Below are 14,242 nucleotides of genomic sequence, written 5' to 3'. Positions count from 1 at the left end.
CTGTCCGGGTGTTAAAGGGGCGCGGGGATACCGGCTACGGGGACAGTGAGGCCCAGCGGCTGGGTCACTGAGACACACGTGGGAGACACGGGTAGAAAAATAGCGTCTGCCTTTATTCAAGTCCTGTTCTCTGCCTCAGGCCCCATCCCGCGTCCCGTCCCCGGGGCCCGGAAGCAGCTGTCCAGGGCGGGCTGCAGGGCCCGGGATACCTGCTCCGCTCTCTCCGCGAGCCGCCAGGGGTGGGGGGCTGCGGGGCCCTGCAGGGTCCCCAGGAAGTCGGGCAGCTGTGAGGGTAGTGAGAAGACCGGCACGCTGCGGAACAGGGCGGGCACGGCGTCCGGGGACAGCAGTCTGTCGAAGTAGGCCCCGACGTAGCGGCCGGGCGCCCGACCTTGCAAGAAATCTGGCAGCAAGCAGCTGAGCGAGGCGGCGAAGGCGTCGTGCGGGCCGTGAGCCCCGGGCGCCAACGTCGCGGCCTGCAGCCATTCGCGGCACAGCGCCACGGCCCCGGGCGAGAAGAGCAGGACCACCACGCCGCCCTCCTGCAGGGTCTGGCGCCGCTGCGCGTGGAACCAGGCCAGGGGCCCCTGCGCACTCAGTTCGCGGCGGCTCCACAGGTCCACGGCCACGCGCAGCGGCAGCTGGAACAGCGCCGAAGCCAGGGCGCCCACCAGGCGCTCGAAGCCAGCGTCGTCGGCGGAGTAGAGGAGCAGGGCCGCGCGGCCCCTGGCGGCCGCTGTTGGAAAGAACAGAGCCGGAGCGGAGACGTGAGCTGGCCCGAGGCCCGGCCCTCTGGGGGCCGCCCCCCGCCCGGAGCTGGCTCACACTCACCCCCCGTGCGGACGTCCTCCTTCAAGAGCCTCAGCCACCCTGTGAGGGGAGAGGAGCGGAGGCAGCCGGTGAGCCCAGCCGCCGCCATCTCCTGGCCAGCTCCCAGGTCCACTCGAGTCCTGCCCCTGGGGAATGGGGAGCCGGGAAGCGCTCACCTTTCACGTGGTTCTTTTTGAGGAGGAGGAGAAGGAAAAGCACAGCGGCCAAGAGTAAGCAGGCCAGCCAGACCAGGGCCCAGCGCCGGTGGATGTCTAGGAGACCCAGGGGAGAAGACAGGCTTGTTAGAGACCCCCGCTTCACGAAGGAGAAAAACGAGGCTCAGGGAAATGAAGAGATTTGCCCGAAGTCCACAGCTCACAGGGTCAGTGTATGAACATAGATCCATTTACTTGGGTGACCTTGGATAAGTGACTTCCCCTTCTGCCTCAGTTCACCTCTGTAAAATTGGGATAACAAGAGTATCTACTTCACAGGATTGCTGTGAGGACTACATATATTAATACACATAAAGCACTGAACAGAGTGCTGGGCACAATAAGTGCTCAAATGTCAGCTAAGGTTATTGACCCCTAAGGGACTTCCCTGGTGGTCCAGTGGCTAAGGCATCGTGATCCCAATGCAGGGGGCCTGGCTTGGATCCCTGGTCAGGAAACTACATCCCACGTGCCCAACTAAGAGTTCACATTCTGCAACTAAAGATCCCGCATGCCGCAGTGAAGATCCCACGTGCCACAACTAAGATCCAGCGCAGCCAAACACATCAATCAATCAATAAATAAATGTTTTTTAAAAAAAGATTATTGCCCCCCTAAGCCTAGCGTTGCTGGACCCTTGACCTCACTCTCTTGGATGACTGCAACAGCCTTCTAACTGGTGCTCCTGACTCCTTTTTGCCTCTAATTCATTACAACATGGCAGCCCCAGAGATCTTTTTTTTTTTTAATAAATGTATTTATTTATTTTTGGCTGCGTTGGGCCTTTGTTGCTGCATGCAGGCTTTCCCTAGTTGCGGCGTGCAGGGGGCTACTCTTCATCGCAGTGTGCGGGCTTCTTGTTGCGGTGGCTTCTCTTGTTGCAGAGCATGGGCTCTACATGTGTGGGCTTCAGTAGTTGTGCAGGGTCAGTACTTGTGGCGCACGGGCTTAGTTGCTTCGCGGCATGTGGGATCTTCCCGGACCAGGGCTCGACCCCGTGTCCCCTGCATTGGCTGGTGGATTCTTAACCACTGTGCCACCAGGGAAATCCCCCGAGAGATCTTTTTAAGATACAAATTTGGGGGCTTCCCTGGTGGCACAGTGGTTAAGAATCCACCAGCCAATGCAGGGGACACGGGGTCGAGCCCTGGTCCGGGAAGATCCCACATGCCGCGAAGCAACTAAGCCCGTGCGCCACAAGTACTGAGCCTGTGCTCTAGAGCCCACAAGCCACAACTACTGAGCCTGCACTCCACAACTACTGAAGCCCTCGCTCCTAGAGCCCGTGTGCTCTGCAACAAGAGAAGCCACCGCAATAAGAAGCCCACACACCTCAATGAAGAGTAGCCCCCGCTTGCCACAGCTGAGAAAGCCTGCACGCAGCAGCAACAAAGACCCAATGCAGCCAAAAATAAATAAATAAATAATAGATAAATTTATTTTAAAAAAATACAAATTTGATTATAGCCTTTTGGGAAGCTCCTGCTACTCTTAACATAAAATCCAAATTGCTTACATCGGCTCCCAAGGTCCTACATGACCCTTGCATCCTAATCTCATGACAGGCCTATCTCTCAAGACCCTCCAGCCACATTGGCTACCTTGGAGTTCCTCAAAAAAGCACCCCAGAGTCTTCACAAAAATGCATCTCTTCCCCCTTCATCTAGCTCAGCCTTCAGAGTTCACCTCCAACCTTTCCCCTGAACTAGGTCAGGTCCCCATTATATGCATTCAGGGCTTTGGACACTTTTATAGTGAATGCTTCAATAGCCCACACTTCCTAAATGATTGTTTAGCTAATGTCTTTCTAGCTTCTATGGCTGGCATGGGGATAGGGAATGTGTCTCTTTGGTGATGCAGGGATCCCTGCAAGCGCCCCTTGTGGTGTTTGAATTAATGAAGGAATGACCCTCTGATTGAAAGGCTAAGGCCATTGTGTATGCTCCCCCAGGAATGGTCCCTGTCAAGATTCCAGCTCCTGGAACAGAGAAGAAGGGCAGTTCTTGTAATACTCACACTTTTCCATGGGGCAGGCCCATAGTGCTCCCACGTCATCGTCCCACAGCTGTAAGACACAAACAAAACCAAATCCAGAGCCCCCAGCTTGGTGTTCAACACCCATCAAGTCTGGTCCCAAATTTCCAGCCTCAGCTATGCATATTTCACACACACACACACAGCAGCCACAAGCTGCTCTGCCTTTGCTTGCTTGCTGTGTCTTATTTCCTGGACTGTACCTTCCTACGGGTGCCAGATTGGGCCCACATGAAAAGACCCTTCCTTGAATCTCTCCCTGGAACCCAAAGCTTAGCACATTGGTTATTAGCTGTCTTAACCCAATGGTTATCTCTTCGCTGGTCTCTCCAGCCATGAGCAACTTGGGGACAGGAACTATGCTTCTTCAACTCTTAGCTTCCCCGGGGCTGGACACAAAATAAGCACACACAGATGGTGGGTGGATGCTAGAGGGACAATGAGGAGGCCCCTGCCCCTGAAGAGTGACAGTTTTCCTGCTAGGCACAGGAAGAGGTAGAAGAGGTTGAAGACAGGGTTTGAGGCCTGTTGCCTTTGGGCATCGGGGAGGGCCCTCCTGCCACCTACTCACCTGAAGACACTGGCCTGACCGCACATCTTGTAGTAACGGCCCTCCAAGACGAGCTGCCCTCTGCGAAGCCAAGGGATGGGTGCTGTCACCTAGAGGCACAACACCTAGGAGGCCACCAGGCTACAGCTGGGCAGAATAGTAGGGGGGAGGGTCTGGGAGGCTTTTGAGAGGCCACTGAGAACAAGGCCCAGGTCTGAGTTACCCCTATATTCCCAGAGACGAGCACAGGGCCTGGCACAGAGGAGGGGAAATTGAATAGTGAAAATTTGAGGCCAGGTTTGAAGTGGAGCTGGAAAGGGACATGAAGGAGGGTCCCCCATCCCTCACCGTGGACGCCCTGCTAAGCAGTGGAGTGCAGCCACTGGGTTCCAAGGCGCAGAGTGATCCGTTGTCCTGGGGGCCTTGTGTCTCCACCAGCAGTATGTCATCCTTGAGGGGCCCCAGGGAGTCTGGAAAGGGTGAGAGCCCACTCTCAGTGAGACCCAACCTGGTTGAGGGCTGCCACTCCCCTGCCCCATGCCTGACTTTCACCCCCAGGAGCTGGCACTTCCAGGGTCCACCCCTATTGCAGTGGCCCTGCCCCAGCCTCCCCCAGGTCCCACTCACCAGCCCACAAGCACTCTTGTAGCTCCTGCTTCTCCCAGGTGCTCACCTGCTCAGAAGGGGCCAGGGTTAGGGGCACGAGGAAAAGCAAAAGCTGAGGCCAGAACAACCAGAAGAGAAGGGACAGACAAGGGGAAGCCTGTCAGGTTGGGGGGCGGGGTCTGGACTCTGGACCTGACCTTAGGCAGATCTGGGTTCAAGGCTGAGTAATTAGGAATCACTCCATCTTTCTCAGCCTCAGCCTTGTGAGGTCAACTGTGCTAAAGGGGCTTACGGCTGTAAATTAACTCTTCAGTTCTGACAGAACACTTTATACACTCCCTTCTCACCTAACCACCTTCTCAAAGAGGCTTCATCTGACTGCCCCTCTTGAAATTGCAACTCCAGCCCTCCTTTATCTTCCCCACCTGTTCCTATAGTATTTATAGACAGTTTTAACATACTGTATAATTTACTTATTATGCTTGTTGTCTGCCTTTTTCCATTACAACATGAACTCTTTAAGGGTGGGAACATTTATTGGTTTTATTCACTGACATATTTATTCCACGAGCCTAAAACAGTGCCTGAAACATAATAGCTCAATAAATCTGGAATTAATATTTTTATAACTACTCTTTGAAGTTATAAAGCAACCCATTTCTACAGGAAGAGAAATAGGATAATTATAGCAATAATCAAAGCAGTTAACACTTATTGAGAATTTAGTTTGTGCCCATTGCTAAGGTGAAGCACTTGTTTAATCTTCATAACCACTCTATGAAGTATTCAATAGTTACTATTATCATCCCCATTAAACAGATGAGGAGACTGATGTTCAGAGAGGTGAAGTGCCCAGGGTCCCACGCCATGCACTGGTAAAGTAAACAGTGGAACTCCTAAAGAGGAAGCTGGTAACCACTTTGCTCCAGGGACCCAAGGATAAAGTGGATTCAGAAGACAGTGACTGTCTGGGAGTCCGCGGAGGTCCTGACCCCAAGCCCGGCTCTCTGGCGCCCCTTTCTTGCCTGGACACAGATGTTGGGATGGCCTTTCAGCAATGGGAACTCAAGAGCCTTCTGTGGAAAGAGGGTAATGAGTGGGGTCATTGATTTTGGGCCCCTAGGTTCCCCTTCCTTCCCCAACCACGGGAACCTCCTGCTGCTTCGCTTACGTTCACAGTGACATTCTCTCGGGGCAGCGGTGGGACCAGCGGCTGGCAGGGGCCCCCGTCCGGTGCCTGCCAGCACAGTGTGGCCTCAGCGGGTACTGAGCACGGCACATCCAGCCGCCAGGCCCGCGGGGGCAGCAGCTGCAGCCGGGCGGCACGCCAAAGGTTCCGGTGTGCACGGGGGTCTGCAGGGAGAGGGTCTGGTTACTGCCTGCCGGCAGGTCCCGCCCGCACCGCTCCCGCCTTGGCAGAGCCGGTCCACTCACCCTCCCTAAAGGGGCAGACGCTGGTCCTGACAGAGTCGGGCTCCAGACGCCACACCTAGAAAGGAAACGGGGCTCCACAGGTCAGTTCAACCCAGCCAGCACCCTGCTAAGCCCTGGGGATGCATTCACTCAGCCCATACAGTCAGCACTCCTTGGCCCTCTGTATTCGCTGTTCTGCATCCTCGGATCAAAAATATTCCAGGGAAAAAAATTCCAGAAAGTTGCAAAAAGCAAAACTTGGATTTGCCTGCAGGAAACTGTTTACATAGCATTTACATTGTATTAGGTATTATAAACAATCTAGAAATGATTTCAGGTATACAGGAGTATGTGAGTAGGTTATGTGTAAATACTACACCATTTTATATTATATAAAGGACTTGAGCATCTGCAGATTTTGGTATCCACAGAGATCCTGGAACTAATCCCTCTGGCATACTGGATATGGAAGGAGGATGTATTTCACCAACATATGCCCAAGTCTTTCTGCCCTTTACAAGGCCCTAGAATTGCACACATTTATTCTTCCAGCAAACCCTATGCCAACATCTGGCAACATCTTCACTCGACAAATTTTTAATGAGTACTTACTATGTGTCTTAGCACTATGGTAGGCATAGGGACTTTTAACAATTAAATCCACAATCACTTTGTGAGAACCTACTTAGCACAGGTTCTCAGCACAGCGTTAAGGACACATCCATTTATTCTCCATTTTTTCTTCCAATAGACTTTTTTTTTTTTTTTGGTTGCGTTGGGTCTTCATTGTTGCGTGCGGGCTTTCTCTAGTTGAGGCGAGCGGGGGGCAACTCTTCATTGTGGTGCACGGGCTTCTCGTTGCGGTGGGTTCTCTTGTTGCCGAGCAGGGGCTCTAGGCACACAGGCTTCAGTAGCTGCGGCTCGCGGGCTCTAGAGCGCAGGCTCAGTAGTTGTGGTGCATGGGCTTAGTTGCTTCATGGCATGTGGGATCTTCCCGGACCAGAGATCGAACCCGTGTCCCCTGCACTGGCAGGCGGATTCTTAACCACTGTGCCACCAGAGAAGTACCCAATAGACTTTTTAAGTGCACCCATTCTTGGCTTAGCCCTGTTCTAAGCACTAGAGATAATATATTAATTTTTTTTTTTTTTTTTTTTTTTTTTGCGGTATGCGGGCCTCTCACTGTTGTGGCCTCCCCCGTTGCGGAGCACAGGCTCCGGACGCGCAGGCTCCGGACGCGCAGGCTCAGCGGCCATGGCTCACGGGCCCAGCCGCTCCGCGGCATATGGGATCCTCCCAGACCGGGGCACGAACCCGTATCCCCTGCATCGGCAGGCGGACTCTCAACCACTTGCGCCACCAGGGAGGCCCTATATTAATTTTTAAAACAAATGTATAAGGGCACCTACTACGTAGCAGGCATTGGGCTTGGCAGTGAGGACAATTATATCACAGCAAACATTTCATGAGTGTCTGTTATATGTCCTATCACTGTGCTAGGCAGTAGAGTTTCACTCATTCACTCATTCATTCACTTAACAAACTTAATTAGCACCCATTACATACCAGTTATTATGCAAGGCTCTGGAGAAATTACTAAATTTGAATAGATATCATTTCCTTGCCTTCAAGGAAATTACAAATTCACAGTTGTAGTAAGGATAAGACATGTATACAAATTAATAAATCAATCACTCATTTATTGAGGATTTGTGGTATGCAAGAAGAGACAGGTGCCCAAATAAGAAAACAAGTGATAAATGATAAATAGGAAAGAAAAGACAGAAATGCAAGAAGATTTGGAGACAGAAGAGGCCAGGAGGTTGGGCAAAAGCTTTGGGAAAGAGGTGACTGGAAGGATTGGGGTGTATGGAAAAGAAGTGAGGGCATTTCAGGTAGTGGGAATGAGAGACATTAATGTCAGAGGTAAAACAGATGGGACCTGATGACCAATTAAATGTATAATCAGAGGGAGAATATATTATTATAACATATATAAGCCGGAAGTGGCACACTTCCTTCTAACAGCCCTGTGAGGCTGGTACTGTTTATTCCCATTTTACTGATAGGAAACAGGCTCAGAGAGGTGAAGTGACTTGTCCAAGTTCACACAGCTAGCAAATGGCAAGTCAGGATTCAAATAAGTCTGAGTTCACAGTGCACGCCCTACTCTCCAGGTGAGCACAAAGAGGGAATTGGAGGAGTAGTGGAAGCCTTCAAGGGGGAGATGACATCTGAAGGGGGCCATGAAGCACAAGTAGAAGTGCTGTGGATAGAGGATCATGAAGAGCATTCAGGGCATGTACAAGCAGAAAACATAGGACAGCAAAGGGAAAGGGAGGGCCAGTCCCCCTAGGGAGCCATAGTTTCCACCTCAAAGAGGAGTGTGGAGGGTGGGGAGACCAGGAAGGTGAGGGCCAACCATCTCACCAGTTCCCTAATCCCTGTCCCCGGGCACCCAGCTGGACTCTGCTCCTACCTGAATACAGAGGCAGGGAACCAGGTCTGTGTGGTTCAAGGTAATGGTCTGCGGCCCAGTCTGTGGGACAAGCAGAAGGAGAGAAGTTGAAGAAGATGAGGAAGAGGAAGGCTGGAAGCCAAAGTTAAGGACACCGGGCAGGTAGCCGTTCCCCCACCAATGTTCCTTGCTTTGGGTGTGGGGGGCTGTGTCCTTTTCAAAGGTGCCCTATGATAATGCACTTGCAACTTTAGCACAAGCATCAGCCTGCAGTGGGAATGGACTTGGGGAGGGGGAGGCCTCACCAGGTTTCTGTGCCACCAGGGTTTTGCAGGGCCTGGGACCTGGTTCCAGTACAGGAAGAGGCCAAAGCGCTGCTCCTCAGGCACATCCAGCACCAGGCGCACGTCGTCGCCATCTGCAGACACGTTGAGCCAGGTCAGGGCTGCGGAGGAGGCAAAGAGAGAGACTTCCTTCACCTCTTCTGTACACCCAAGCCTGGGTCACACCCACCCACTGCCCCTTTGGAGTTTCCTTCAAAGCCCTTAGGCTAGGAGGCCCCTGGAGGGCAGAGCCTGTGTCTCCATGTCAGACCAGACTTCAGCCACAGCCCAGGACTGAACCCATGTAGGCCCCAGTATGGGGTCTGGAGAGGGCTCTTCTCCTTGCTTCTCCCTCTGCAGCCAGAAGTACCTGTAACCACTGTAAAATAAATCATTCTCCTCTGCTCAGAACCTTTTGATGGCCCCCACATCACCCCAGAGTAAAAGGCAGAGTCATTACAGTGGCTTGCAAGTCCCTCCCCAGTATGGCTGCTGTGAACACTCTAACCTCATTTCCTAGCACTCTTGTCCTTAATTAACCTGCTGCAGACACATTGTCCTCCTTACTAATACTTAAACACACTAGACACACTCCTGCCTCAGGCCCTTTGCACTGGCTATTCCCTTCACATGGAACCCTCTTCCCTCAGATACCCCATGGCTCCTCCCTCACCTCCTTCAGGTCTTTTGCTCACTGACCACTCCAACTCCCAACCTCTCTATCCCCCTTCCCTGAAATTTCTCCATAGCACTAATAACCATCTAACTTATTGCATATTTCACATCTCCATGTGTTTATTGTGTCCTCCATCACCCCCACCCTGACCCTGACTCCCAGCTAGAACGTCAGTTTTGTCAGTTTTTTTTTTTTTTTAATTGGTTTGTCTCCAGTGCCTAGGGCTATTCCTTGAGCAGGGTAATGACTCAATATCTGCTGAATAAGTGAATCAGTGTCTACCAAATGAATAAAGACATGAAATCCATGATGTGTATCTGTATCCTCAAACCTCTGGTGCTGAGTAGTCTTTAATGAATTACCAAAGAGGCATCAAGCTTAAGTTTAAGAACCCAAATAGAAAATAAAGTTGAAATCATTTGAGTTCAAAAGCATCCCAGTGTTTCTATCTCGATGTGACTGGTAGTTATGCAAATGTATACATATGTAAAAATTAATTGAACTGGACATTAAAATTGGTGCACTTTACACACTTTTCTGTATGTATGTTATACCATGATAAAAAAGAAAATACAAAACAAAAAAATGAACAAAACAAAGTCCAAATAGTACATGAGAAAAATCATCAGAACCTTGAGTTTCTTAGCCCTTATTTTATGATTTAATATTATTTTTATTTTAATATATGGGGGCGGGGTGCACCGTAATCTTGACAATGTTTTGGGCCACTAGATGTTCCTGGTACTAATAAATATTTGTTCTAAGAAGTGAGAGATTCACCTTTATATTCTAAATGCCTGGCACTGAGTAAGAGCTACCGCAGTTCTTTTGTGATACATGAATGAATGAATAAATGAGCTCTGTGAGCCTCTGGGATGTGGCAGCCAGACCTGAAGTTCACTCCAAGGGTCCCTCACACTCCAGATCCACCCCCACCCTCCTCCCAGCCCTGCTGGCCCTAGCTCCTACCCCAGCAGCTCTGAATGTTGTCCCGGACTTCGAGACCCCTGCAGTCTGGGGAGAGATCACAGAAAAGCCTCTAGTGGGGTTGGGGGCAAAGAAAGAACGGGGGCAATCCAACCCATGGGGAGCCCTGGGAAGGGCTCCCTGTCCCCTCAATACCACCCATATCTATTCCAGTGCCCAAAGCACCTTCCCCAGGCACTGGGAAGCAATGTCACCTGGGGGGAGGAGGCATGAGGGACTGACTATGGGTGGCTGGGAGTGAGAGTGTCTGAGAGCGGCTGGGACGAGGAAGGGGGTGAAAGCAGAAGGGCAGTGGCCGGTGGGGAGACAGACTAAGGGGCCAGCACTTGGGGCCCCTCAGGCTGTAGGACCACTTACCAGGCAGCTGCTGTGTGAGATTGAGTTCCTTCTGGTACCGGGGCAGAGTGTAGGACCAGATTCGCACCTCAGCCCCCAGGGCAGCCCCGAAGCAGTCAAATACTACAGAGCCCTGTGAGGAGAGGGTGGTGGAAGGCTGGTGGTATACGGCTCAAAACTGAGGCTCCTCTTCGTGGTCTGCTCCACTCACCCTCCGCCCTATTCCCAACCAATGACTGTTCATACTGTATGGCCCCCAATTCTGCCATGAACGTGTCCTCCAAGGCCTCCAGGTCTACAGCCCACGCCCTCAGGAGGGGTGGCAGCAGAGCCAGGATTAGTGCCCCCACTCTAGTAGGCCTTGCCTCATCCCTGCTGTTCCAGGTCACGGGCCAAAGCTAAGGTGATCGGAGACCCCAGACCCCAGCACAAATGTGGGAGGCCCTCCCCACAGAAGGCGTTCTCACTCCCAGTGCCTCAGTGGGCCTCATGATTGCCCCGTGAGGGGGACCGGCAGGTGATCTCCCATTATTTTCCAGGTAAGACGATATAGACTGGGGGCTGGGGACAGGAGGGAAGTCAAAGTGTGAGTGACTTGGCCCAAGTGGAGATACATATCCCAACCATGAGCAGCCCCCTGAGGCTGGGAGAAGCTCCGCTGGGGGACAGACATGGTGTATGTGGGGCAGACATGGACAGTATGGCAGGGAATCCGGAAAAGTGGATTCAGCCCACAGACCTCCACTCTGTAAGCCTCAGCTTCTCTATCTGGAGCATGAAGGCAATAATGTCTAGTTCATGGGGGTAGTTTTGAGGATTACAAAAGAAAGGAAAAATTAAACTTTCTGAGACTCTTCCGTGTTGGGTATTATACCAGGTGTTTAATACATATCAACTCATTTTATTCTCACAACAGCTATATGAGGTAGGACTATTCTTTTTTTTTTTGGCCACACTGGGTGGCCTGTGGGATCTTAGTTCCCCAACCAAGGATTGAACCTGGGCCCTCGGCAGTGAAAGCGCAGAATTCCAACCACTGGACCACCAGGGAACTCCCGAGGTAGGGCTGTTCTTTTCCCCACTTTACAGACAGGAAAACTGAGGCATAAAGGACTGAAAGGACTTGCTCAGAGCCCTGCCAGAATCAGGACCTAAAGAGATAATGCACGTGAAAGCACTTCATAAATTCATTATTATTTCGCATACCACAGACTGACCAGGCTGCACGAGGGCAGCAGGCACTTGCACCTCCAGTAGGACGCAGCGGGCAGTAGGGTAGGCCTGGAAGGAGAGCACGACGTGGGCCTGGAGAGAGGCTGTGAGCAACAGGGCAGGGGGTCGGTCAGGCTCAGGGGCCCTGGGCAAGGCTCTGGCGAGGGGCAGTTGGGCCAGCCGGCTTCTCACCGTTCCTAGGCTCCTCGATCGCTGGGTCCTCTGCAATTCCAAACTTCTCTTCATCTTCAGCCTCTTCCCAGTATCCTGGAATGACCCGAGAGCAAGGCTCAGATCTAGCCCCAGCTCTGGCTTTGGGTTCCTTCCAGGAAGCTCAGTGCTAGGAAGCAGAGGCCAGGCTTGGGGCCGGGGGTGTGGGCGGGGAGACCAGTCTGACCTGGGGGGTCCGTTGGCCAGTGTCCTCCAGGAGAATACTGAGGATGCCCCGTGCTTCCTGACAGACACCCTCCCTGGTCTTCGTGCCCACTCCAGACACACTCACATGCACCCATGCCCAGTCATGGGATGACAGGCTCACCATGCACAGCCAAGTGGACGGCCACACGCACACAGAGGTCACAGTCGGTCTCCTTGTAGCACCTTAGCACCAGCTCTGTCTGCAGGCGTGTGGGCACCAGCACGGGGCCTGGGGCAGACACGAGGCTCCCAGGCAGGCAGAGCACGTCACCATCTGTGTGTGAAGGGTGGGGTGGGAGCTGAAGCTTCTCAGACCCAGAATCTGGTTGTACCTGACACACCCAGAGGGCCAAGGAGCTTTGGGCTCTTCCTGGGCTGAGGGCAGGTGGTGAGGGCATGGGACTGAACAGCTCCCCTCCCTTCTGCCCACCTGGGAAGATCTTTCCTCTCTAAAAGTAGGGCTACTTACCCCAGAGGTGGCAGGAAAGGCCCTGGGAAGGAGGTAAAGACAAGTTAGAGTTTGTGCGTCCAAATCTAAGCATCTTTTCCTGAGGCCCCCCCCCACCCGCCTACCTCTTTCTAGGGCTCCCTTTTCCAAGTCCCTCCCAGAAGAGCTCAGGCCCAGCTCTTGCCCCCTCCCCATTCTTCTCTTACCCCATCAGCACCCGGCAGACCAGCCAGGGCAGTTCTAACAGTGACGGCAGCGGCAGGAGCCAGGCTAGGGCCTCACTGGCCGCAGACCCGAGCCCTGAGCCTTCCTCAACACTCCTGTGGCCCCAGACTCACCGGAGAGCAGCGGGCAGTGTCCTGAGGCCCCACAACCCTCTCTAGAGAGAGGACCGCAGGGTTTCGGCCCAGGGCCAAGGACAGAAAGAACCAGGGCACAGGCATCTTCCAGGTGCCAGGCAGCACCCAGGCCTGAGGCCCTGTCCTGCCCGCCCCCCGAAGGGGGGCTGACACCACACCTCGTCTCCCACTCAGCTGCGTGCCTGCGGGTAGGAGAGGCCGGAATCCCTCCCCAGTCTCGGGGTCCCGGCGCTGGGCCGCTTGCGCACGCCCTCTCCCAGGAGTCCTGACTCCCATCCAGTCCCTGCCACGGTGCTTTCGTTTTGGCTCCTGGCAGGCAGCCGGCTGTTCCCGCCCCGCCCGGTCCCTCCCACCACCACCAGGCCTGGGAGCCAGCAGTCTGGACCGGAGTGGTGGCCTCACTCCCTCCCTCTTTTCCTCTCCTCCTCTTCCCCTCCTCCTCCTTCTCTGCTGACACCTGGCTGGGAGGGGCCCCTCAAGAGGGTGGTGGCTTAATGGCTGAGTAAGGGAGTTCTTACTCACTCTGAGTGTTCCTAAGGAGGAAGTCTCCATCGAGACAACCAAGGCCCTATGCAATCCTGGGGCATTTGCACTTCCCATGTGACTCTGGGGTTTTGGTGTCCATGAGGCCCCTCTTGCTGGCCACCCCAGGTCCCTTCAGACATTCCTCTTGGGCCTCATCGTGGGACCTCTAAAGACAGGGACAAGGGGCACCGTAACGTGAGCTTTTCACCACTTCCCGGCCTATGCTCAAGTGAGGGGTAGGGGGGGATGGGACCCAGGACCCAGAGCCAGGAAGACAGGGTCCTATTTGTGCTGTTGCCATGGGCTGGCTGCGTGACTGTGGACCCACACCACCTTTCTGAACCTGTGTTTTCCTCTCTTCTCTCTGAAGAATCACAGTGAGGATCAAGGAAATTTCCAGGGAGACATTGCTTGAGAATATGACAGACATGGATGTGGATTTGGGCCCAGAAAATGATGCGTAACCACCGCCAGGCAGGGTCTTGCGGACCCTTCCCCCGACTCAGCACCCTGGGCACACTGGAAAAGCACCCTGTGTTTCTGTTTATCCATCAGGTTCATCTTTATTCAACTTTCTCTATCTCAGTCTCCACTGTCCCACCTTTGCCCCCATCACCCAGGACCAAAGCCTCCTTCCCTGGGTCCAGAGCCCTCCCTCCCTCCCTTCCTCCCACTCTGGGCAGGGCCCCGGTCTGGAAAAGGGGGATCCCTGGCTCCCAAAGGGGTTTTCTGCCCCCCTACCCCCTCTGCAGCCGCCTCCCACTCAGAGCTGCCATGTCTCCTGCCTCCCCAACCCCTGTCCCAACCTCTCTGGCCTGGACTGGAGCACGTGCACACTATTCTCCGGAATTTCAGAGAGAGGAAGTGGGACGA

General features: G+C 53.4%; 1 protein-coding gene across 6 annotated transcripts; it reads right to left on the bottom strand.

Annotated features, from left to right (window-relative positions):
- Nucleotides 1-94: 94 nt before the first annotated feature.
- On the bottom strand, nt 95-13,165 carry IL17RC (interleukin 17 receptor C). Of its 6 annotated transcripts, none has more exons than XM_060109888.1 (19): nt 12,824-13,165; nt 12,507-12,528; nt 12,159-12,311; nt 11,813-11,887; nt 11,615-11,724; nt 10,430-10,541; nt 10,055-10,099; nt 8,392-8,531; nt 8,108-8,167; nt 5,650-5,704; nt 5,387-5,568; nt 5,241-5,291; nt 4,237-4,282; nt 3,958-4,079; nt 3,631-3,690; nt 3,042-3,090; nt 987-1,082; nt 832-870; nt 95-736 (listed from the first exon to the last, which is right to left on the bottom strand). In XM_060109888.1, exons 1-19 carry the CDS (start codon nt 13,118-13,120, stop codon nt 117-119), a joined length of 2,334 nt encoding a protein of 777 aa, XP_059965871.1. In that variant the 5' UTR covers nt 13,121-13,165; the 3' UTR covers nt 95-116. The 6 variants fall into 6 exon arrangements, with proteins under 6 accessions (XP_059965871.1, XP_059965872.1, XP_059965873.1 ...); XM_060109889.1 differs by having other exon boundaries at nt 5,241-5,288; XM_060109890.1 differs by lacking the exon at nt 832-870.
- Between the last annotated feature and the right edge of the window lie 1,077 nt (nt 13,166-14,242).

Source organism: Mesoplodon densirostris, chromosome 10, assembly GCF_025265405.1.
Source record: "Mesoplodon densirostris isolate mMesDen1 chromosome 10, mMesDen1 primary haplotype, whole genome shotgun sequence".
Lineage (NCBI taxonomy): Eukaryota > Metazoa > Chordata > Mammalia > Artiodactyla > Ziphiidae > Mesoplodon > Mesoplodon densirostris.
Note: the sequence above shows the minus strand (reverse complement) of the source record. Positions and strands in the feature narration are given on the sequence as shown.